This window comes from Mandrillus leucophaeus, unplaced genomic scaffold (genome assembly GCF_000951045.1).
Source record: "Mandrillus leucophaeus isolate KB7577 unplaced genomic scaffold, Mleu.le_1.0 Scaffold256, whole genome shotgun sequence".
In the NCBI taxonomy this organism is placed as follows: Eukaryota; Metazoa; Chordata; class Mammalia; order Primates; family Cercopithecidae; genus Mandrillus; species Mandrillus leucophaeus.
This window is the reverse complement of record NW_012102654.1, coordinates 695,384-704,466: the sequence shown is the minus strand read 5'-3', so window position 1 is coordinate 704,466 and position 9,083 is coordinate 695,384. Positions and strand designations below refer to the sequence as shown.

At 40.7% G+C, this 9,083-nt stretch overlaps 1 protein-coding gene and 1 pseudogene across 2 annotated transcripts in view; one reads left to right on the top strand and one right to left on the bottom strand.

Moving 5' to 3' along the window:
* The window catches only part of BNIP3L (BCL2/adenovirus E1B 19kDa interacting protein 3-like), a 24,300-nt gene extending 23,391 nt beyond the window's left edge, over window positions 1-909 (bottom strand). The window contains exon 1 of the mRNA XM_011983843.1: window positions 56-909. Coding sequence (XP_011839233.1) covers window positions 56-155 — 100 coding nt within the window. The 5' untranslated portion in view covers window positions 156-909. The remainder of the gene's footprint in view (window positions 1-55) is intronic.
* An 854-nt stretch (window positions 910-1,763) lies between these two features.
* LOC105542363 lies at window positions 1,764-3,937 on the top strand (annotated as a pseudogene). Its single transcript, XR_001006455.1, has 2 exons — window positions 1,764-1,954; window positions 2,026-3,937. The product of XR_001006455.1 is annotated as a protein SDA1 homolog (transcript).
* Window positions 3,938-9,083: the final 5,146 nt, after the last annotated feature.

Genomic DNA, 9,083 nt, shown 5'->3' with positions numbered 1-9,083 from the left:
CGGGGCGGCTCCTCCTCCCCCATCCCCTTCACCAAGCCCTCGGCCCCTCACTCACTGTTGAGGCCGGCCGGCTGCGGCAGAGACTGGCCACTTTCCTCGCAGTTGTTGTTGTTGTTGTGCAGGGGCGGCGGCGGCTCGACTAGGTGGGACGACATCGTCGGACAGCTGGCAGGGCTCCGGCAGCAGCAGGACCGTCTCAGGCTCTCAGGCAGCAACACAACAAGCCGAGTCCCCCGCCCCCTTTTCTGCGCCTGCGCTGTCCCTCCCCTGCCACTGACGTCAGGGTCCGCCCAGGCCACGTGATGACAACACAACAAGCGACCGGACGGGGCGGGGGCGTTCCACTGCGGGTCCCCGACGTGGAGACGCGCGAGTCAAGCTGACGCGCGCGCCGGGAACGAACTCTTGCGTGTGACTTGGGATGACCGGATGGGATGAGTGATGCCAATGGCACTGCGAGAGAGGATGAGAAGAAGCGGAATGAGGAAGTGCGCTCCTGTGTTAGCGCCCGTGCCTCCTCTCACACAGGCTCCATAGTGCTTCATCCAGCCCTGCACATGCATCTGTTTTCTACTGCTTAGGACTCACTCCTGCAATAGGTGTCTTGGGGACACAAAGGAAGCCCCAAACCCAGGTGCTTCCACTTGTAAACTCCAAATAAAGCTGCTGAAACATCAACACTCCATACGGGAAACAAGGGAAGGCCGCCCCCAAATTTAATTGTTATAGAATTTTTAAAATGTCGATTACAAACACACCATCATTGTAAAAAAGAAAGAGAGAAAGAAGAAAGGGAAAGAAATAAAAAAGAAAGAGAAAAATTCAGGAAAAACAGAAGAAAGCAATCACCCAAATCCCATCGACTAATCGATTTCTGGGACATGACGTGGGAAGCCGTTTATCCTGTACGTGGATGACATTTAACTATTTTCCTGAGCACACCTCCTACTTCACGTCTCCATGTCTTCGCCCTGTCTCCTTGGTCTGATTTATGAGTCACGTATGTTTCTCTCAGTCTCTGACTTGTCTTTTAATTTTTTTTTCACTGTGCAGAAGCGTAAGGTTTTCATGTAATCAGATTTATCATTCTTACATGACTTGGGGAGACTTTCGCACCAAGATTATTAATCTATAATTCCCCTATAACTTCTTCTAATTTTCTTATAGGCTTAAATTTACATTCAGAGCTCTAATCCATCCGCAATTTATTTTGCATATGCTGTAAATGATTTAAATTCAATTCTCAATTTTGTAGCCCATTGACCCAATAATATTAATTTTAAGCCATCCTTTCTACCCTGATTTGAAATTGTACCTTTGTCACTCTCTGAATGCCCACAAAATTGTGAGTCTGTTTCAGGGCTATCTACAATACCTCTGTTAGATAACTATTAAAGTTTCTCTTCGTTTGTCTTTTTCAGATGTTAATGACTAGTTACTCTTCAGATGAACTTAAAAATGGACTTGTCCAAGATTGACCATGTATTGGCAATTATTGAAGCTATGTAATGCATTATTCTTCTAATTTTTAAATATATTTGAAAAATTCCATGCTAAAAGGTTTTTTCTAAGGATTGATTTGTCAAATCCCTTTGCAAATTATTTTAAGATTTTGGTCAGAAATGAACTCTATTAATAGATTGAGTGCTGTTTCCAGTCATACCTGGAAGCAGGAGTTCAAGCCTCAGCTGGTAAGGATTGGCGGCTGCTGGCCATCTGAGTTTTTTAAAAACTGCTTGCCGTGAAGCTAGTCTGCAGCCAAAATGTCCAGCAGAAACAACAACAAGCTGCCCAGCAACCTGCCGCAGTTACAGAATCTGATCAAGCGAGACCCACCGCCCTACATCGAGGAGTTTCTACAGCAGTGTAATCACTACACATCCAGTGTGGAGATTTTCAAATTGCAACCAAATAAACCCAGCAAAGAACTAGCAGAACTGGTAATGTTTATGGCACAGAACATCCTAGATATGTGCATCTGAATAATAGGAGAGAAAGAAACTTCAGAAGAGCCTGTGCTTTGTTACAGATTAGTCTCTGCTACACAGGGTATCTAAGTAATTTTCCTCAAGTGGTGAAAGATCTTCTGTCCTGTAATCATACCGTATTGGATCCAGATCTTCGAATGACGTTTTGCAAAGCTTTGATCTTGCTGAGAAATAAGAATCTCATCAATCCATCAAGCCTACCAGAGCTCTTCTTTGAACTTCTATGTTGCCATGATAAGCTTCTGCAAAAGACTTTATACACACATATTGTGACTGATATCAAGAATGCAAACACAAAACACAAGAATAAAGTGGATGTAGTGTTGCAAAATTTCATGTACACCATGTTAAGAGATAGCAATGCAACCACAGCCAAGATGTCTTTAGATGTTATGACTGAACACTACAGAAGGAACATCTGGAATGATACCAAAACTGTCAGTGTTATCACAACTGCCTGTTTCTCTAAGGTCACCAAGATATTAGTTGCTGCTATGACATTCTTTCTTGGGAAAGATGGAGATGAAATACAGGACAGTGACTCCGAATCTGAGGATGACGGACCAACAGCAAGAGACCTGCTAGCACAATATGCTATAGGGAAGAAAAGTTCCCAAAACAAGAAAACATTGGAAAAGGGAATAAAAGTGCTCAAGAAACAAAAGAAGAAGAAAAAACCAGAGGTGTTTAACTTTTTAGCTGTTCACTTGATTCATGATCCCCAAGATTTTGCAGAAAAACTACTAAAGCAGCTTGAATGCTGTAAGGAGAGGTTGGTAGTGAAGATGATGCTCATGAACCTCATCTCCAGATTGGTGGGAATTCATGAGCTCTTCCTCTTCAATTTCTGTCACTTTTTGCAAAAGTTTCTGCAGCCCACCAAAGAGAAGTAACAAAGATCCTTGTTTGCTGCACAAGCATCTCATCACCTAGTACACCCAGCGATTATTCAATCATTGCTTATGACTGTGGCCAACAATTTTGTTACTGACAAGAACTCTGGAGAAGCCATGACAGTAGGAATCAATGCTATAAAAGAGATAACAGCTCAGTGTCCTCTGGCCATGACTGAAGAGCTTCTCCAAGACCTGGCCTGGCTCAGTATAAACCACACAAGAATAAGAATGTAATGATGTCTGGTAGAACTTTGATTCAGCTCTTCCAAACACTGAATCCTCAGATGCTGCAGAAGAAATTCTGGGGTAAGCCTACAGAAGCCTTTGGAGAAGCAAGAGTACAGTAATATGGAGAATTAGATGCTAAAGATTACATTCCAGGAGCAGAAGTTCTGGAAGTTGAGAAAGAGGAGAATGCTGAAAATGATGAAGATGGATGGGGAAGTACCAGTCTCAGTGAGGAGGAGGATGCCGATGGAGAATGGGTTGATGTTCAACACTCTTCCGATGAAGAACAGCAAGAAATTTCCAAGAAGCTGAACAGCATGCCCATGGAAGAGCAGAAAGCCAAAGCAGCAGCCATCAGCACCAGTAGAGTTTTAAGTCAGGAAGACTTCCAGAAAATCCGCATTGCCCAAATGAGAAAAGAACTTGACGCTGGCCCCTGAGAAATCCCAGAAGAGGAAATATATTGAAATCGACAGTGATGAAGAGCCCAGGGGTGAATTACTTTCTCTTCGGGACGTTGAACGCCTTCATAAAAAGCCAAAGCCAAAGTCTGACAAAGAGACAAGAATAGCAACTGCAATGTCTGGAAAGACAGACTGAAAAGGATTTGTGAGGAAGAAAACCAAAATGAATCCATTTTCCAGTTCAAAAAGTAAAGAGAAGAAAAAACAGAAGAACTTTATGATGATGCTGTATAGCCAGAATGTCTGGTCAAACAATAAGCGTTCCTTCCGAGAAAAATAGTTGGCGCTGCGAGATGCACTTTTGAAAAAGAGAAAAAGAATGAACTTCCCAGAAAGTTTTCCATTCCAAGAAGAATGCTAATTTGTGTCACTATTATTCATGCAAAAGTATTGAATGCCTGTTGTCCCTGTAGATACAAAATGAATGAGTTGTAACTACCCCTTCACTCAAGGCTTGACAGCTTAGTTGTGGGGGTGAACACATACATGTGTATTTACAGTGCAGTGTAAATAGTTCTCTAGTAGAGGTAGGTCCATATTTCTATGCAGTCACTGAGGCCTTATGGACTAACACTGTGGGGATGGGGGTTATATATTCCTGTAAAACAAAACAAAACAGGATGATTATAACAAGAGTAAGAGGTTCTTACTTGTATGTAGGCTTACCTGCTGAAAACAGGCCCCTGCTGTACAGATTTTGGGTACATAATTGAGCTCTTTTAGTCAATTCAAGAGATTTAAATGACCCCCCCCTTTTTTTTCTTTTTGGAATGCCATTTAAAGGCTTTTTGGTTAAGACCTCACTTTTTGGAATGTATTTAGTTCATCATTTGAGATGACTTCATACTGGTTTCCTCAACCTTCCTTCACCCTGTATTATTTTCAGCCCACTGTTTACCTTGTCTCAATAAAAGGTTTCTAATGCCAAATAAAAAAATATTGAGGGGATTATTGACATATTTATAGAATTGTTTTCCCAGTCAGGACTACGAGATCCCACTTTGTTCTATTTTCCTTTTAGATGCTCCTTTTAAAAGGTTTTAAACTTTCAAAAAAAAGTTTTTTATTAATCATATGCTATTTTATTTTATTATTTTTTATTTTTTTTGAGACAAGGTCTCACGCTGTCACCCAGGCTGGAGTGCAGTGGTACAATCACGGCTCACTGCAGCCTTAGCCTCCGAGGCTCAAGTGATTGTCCCACCTCAGCTTTCCCAGTTGGTGGAACTACAGGTGCCTGCCATCACGTCCAGCTATTTTTTTGTATTTTTTGTAGAGACCGAGTCTTCTGTGTTGCTCAGGCAAGTCCCGAACTCCTGGTCTTACGGGATCCCCCTGCCTCAGCCTCCCAAACTGCTGGGATTACAGGCATGAGCCACCTCGCCCAGCTTACTATACTCATTTTACTGAAAATAGTTAGGTTTCCTTTTCTCTGGTCTTACGTAGATGACATTGAAATTACTTTCTTTAAGGAGATGTTGTAATTCCCTATGGAAACATTGGGGCCTGGTGCTTTTAGGAAGATTATCTCTATTTCTATAGGATGTTACCTTTATTTCTTATTTTGTGTTGTTTGTCCTCTGTTTTTTTCTTGATTATATTACCTAATCATTTATTTTATTGACTCTTAAATTGAATTCCTGCTTCCTAGTTGTATTATTCCTAATTCTTGTTTTTTAATAGCCCCATTGAAATATAATTCACATACTATACAATTCATCCATTTAAAGTTCAATTTAATGTTTTTTATATATTCAGAGTTTTCAGAGTTACATAACCATCACAGTCTAACTTTGGAACACTTTTGTCACACTGCCCCCCACCCCCCCCAGTGAAACCCTGTACTCACTGCAGTCACCCTCATCCTTTCCTAGCTTCTTGTATCTTTGATACTTATTTCATTCTTTATTAATTTGGGTATTTAAGAATTTTTCCCTGGTCAGATTTGGTTTTTGTACCATTTCTAGTTTGGGATTTTTTTTTTTAAGGTGTTCTCTGGGGCCTAACTTATGATTCCTTTTGGTGACTATTCCATATTTGAAAAGAAGATGTAGTTTATGTTCACAAAATCGGGTTTGATGTATCTATTGGAACCACCTTAATGTCATTTAAGTTTTCATATAGTTGATTATTTTCCTCCCTTTACATGTCATGGATTTCAAGAGGTAAATTAATATCTGCTACTCCTGTTTCTTTCTTCTTGTATCTTCATTCCTTATAGTTGATGCACAGATATTCATAACTATCCCTGTTTATCACTATAAAGTGGTCATAATTTTGTCCTCAGTTCAATCTCGATACTAAGATCATGGTTTGGGTTTTTACTATTATTATTGTTGCTTAGTTGTATTCACCTGATGAAATTTTAATTTTTGTTCAGTTAGTTACCTTTATATATTTATATAATCCTCCTAATCCTTCTCTTCCTTAGTTTCTTTTAATGCCCAGCAAGGAACAGTAATGAAATTAGTATAATTCCTCTTCTTCCACCTTTACCTCTACTACCCATTTTTTAGTTGATCATATCTTTTTTTTTTGATAGGTTCTCACTCTGTCACCCAGGCTGGAGTGCAGTGGCAGGATCCCAGCTCACTGCAACCTCCACCTCCTGGGTTCAAGCGATTCTTGTGCCTCAGCCTCCTGAGTAGCTGGGATTACAGGTATGTACCACCATGCCCAGCTTTTTTGTATTTTTAATAATAAAGACAGGGTCTCACCATGTTGGCCAGGCTGGTCTTAACTCCCGACCTCACGTGATCCACCTACCTTGGCCTCCCCCAGTGTTGGGCTTACAGACATGAGCCACCATGCCCAGCTGATATCCCCACTTAATATTTACCTTTCTCATTTTAGATATAGTTGTACTTCTCTTACTTGATTGTGGCAATAGCCACTGGATACAAAGACTATTTCTTGATTTATTAAGATGATTAATTTTGATAAGAAATAAGGTAATATACTTGCCCTACCAATTATTTATTTATTTAGAGACAGAGTCTTGTTCTGTCGCCCAGGCTGGAGTGCAGTGGCATTGGAGACCAGCCTGGGCAACACAGTGAAACACCATCTCCAATACAAAAGGGCGTGGTGGTGCACATCTGTAGTCCCAGCTACCCGGGAGGCTGAGGTGGGAGGACCACCTGAGCTCAGGGTTTAAGGTGGCAGTGAACTGTGATCGCACCACTGCCTACTGCCCTTCAGCCTGGGTGATGGAGTAAGACTGTCTCAAAAATAAAATAAAAGAAAAAGGAAAAAGAAAAACAGGAACGATGCTGTGCTCTGCAATATGTTTTACTATTAATTATATTAAATTTTTGAGCATTGATTCCATAATACCACATCCAATTACAAGTAGTTTCGCCTGGTTTGGTTGTAATTTTAAAGCAAAAGAGGAGGCACAAACTCAAATGGTTACAGAAGGGAGTTAGTGTAGTTGAGTTGTGGAGTGACTGTTGAGAGGCGTTGTCATCCAATGACCAGATAAACTTGTCTACCAATAGGTCAGCACTTGGCTGCCAGTGGACAGAAGGAAGTAAGGATGAGAGGAGGGAAGAAGGGGAGAGGAGGAGAGAGGTTTCTATTTTCTAGGCTGGGCACAGGGGTGGCTCATGCCTCTAATCCCAACATTTTGGGAGGTGGACACGCAAGGATCGCTTGAGCCCAGGAATTCAAGCTTAGCTTGGGCAACATCTCTACAAAAACTTTTTTAAAAAGTTAGCTGGGCATGGTAGCAGGTACCTGTAGTCCCAGCTACTTGGGAGGCTGAGATGAGAGGACTGGGCCCAAGAGGTTGAGGCTGCAGTGGGCCATGATCAGGCCACTGCATTACAGCCTGGGTGACAGAGTGAGACCCTGGCTCAAAAAGCAATGATCATCACTGTATTTTCTTAAACTCACAGGATTCCTAGTGTGGCAGTCCAGCACATCCTAACCACTTTGCTCTGTGTTACTTAACAACTGTATTACCTGATCAGTGAACCTTTTTAGGCATTGATAAGTTAAGTGTTGGGCAACAAAAGTTTGATACAGATTTGGGCTAACAAATTAACATTTTCAAAGATACTGTAAGAAAGCAAAATGGTGTTTGACAAACTCAAATTACGATGCTTCATTACGTTAACTGCTAGGCAATCGATTTAGTGAATAGAGCAGAAATACATTTCAATTCTGAAGAGACAAATGTTGTTCTCCTTACAGAGTGACTCAGTGATGTGACCTTTGATAGAATGGTATTTAATAATTTGTCACTAGTGAATTCTACCAAACACTGAAGGAAGAAATTATACCAATTTTGTCCATATTCTTCAATAATACAGGAGAGGAAAATTCATTTTATGAGATCAGCGTTACACTAGACAGTGAAATTAAAATATAAAAAAATTGTAGATCAGTATCCTTCATGAACATTGATGCAAACTACTCAACAAAACACTTGCAAAATACAAAACTTAGCTGGGCGTACCCAAATGCCAACTGTGATGTCATTACTTATGTTGTACTACTTTATTGTATATTGTATGACTTTATTGTAGTACAATGTAAGTAATGACTTCACAGTTGGCATTTGTGTTCCCCTCCATCATTGATTTCTCAAATATTTACTTGAGGGTCATAGTGAACAGTGGTTTGGGGCACACAATATCCTGTATTTGGTCCCTGATTTTATTTTTAATAATGAAGCTCTTCCAGTACAGAAAGACTCCCGTTTTTACATTCTTAAAAATACCCCATCATTGCTGCTCAAAACTTAACGATCACCCCCTAGTGGTTTCTTAAAATATATTTCTTAAAATACATCTTCTATTTGTAGAGATGGGGTCTTGGTTTGTTGCCCAGGCTGGTCTCAAGTGATCCTCCCACCTCAGCCTCCCAAAGTGCTGGGATTACAGGCATGACCCAATGCTCCCCACCATTGCCCTCTAGTGGGAAAGTCCTCGAAGAACTTGTTGCTATTCAGATTACAAAGGAGCATGAGTAGAACATTTGAAAAAACACAAATATTAGCTTTTCCCCTTATGCCAGTTTGTTTGCCAAATTCCTTTTAGAGAAAACTAAGCTTTGTAGTGCCTTCTCTTTGATACACTGAGCTAGCAAGAGACTTATTAACGTTAAGCCTGTAAAGTGGGTGTTTCTTCATTCTAATACAGAGGTAAGAGGTTCCAGTCTAATACCACTATGGAATAAAATGTTGAGACAATCTCAGTTACAAACAGTATCTTTGGCATCTGAAAACACCTCAAGACCGCAGAATCGCTAAGCATTTGATTAATACTAAAAGAGTTGTAATGTTTTGACCTCACGCATAATTACAAAATGAAGCAGGGTCATTTTTCAAGGCTTTTTTGGGGGGAAGAGGTGGTGCGTCAAACCCCCTTTTTAACCACAGTAAGACATACACGTAGAGCTTAAACTATCACCATCTGAACAGATAAGATACCAAAATACAGGTGCTCTCAAATGCACAAGTAAACTGACTTGATTCTTGACTACACTGCATATGCCTATCT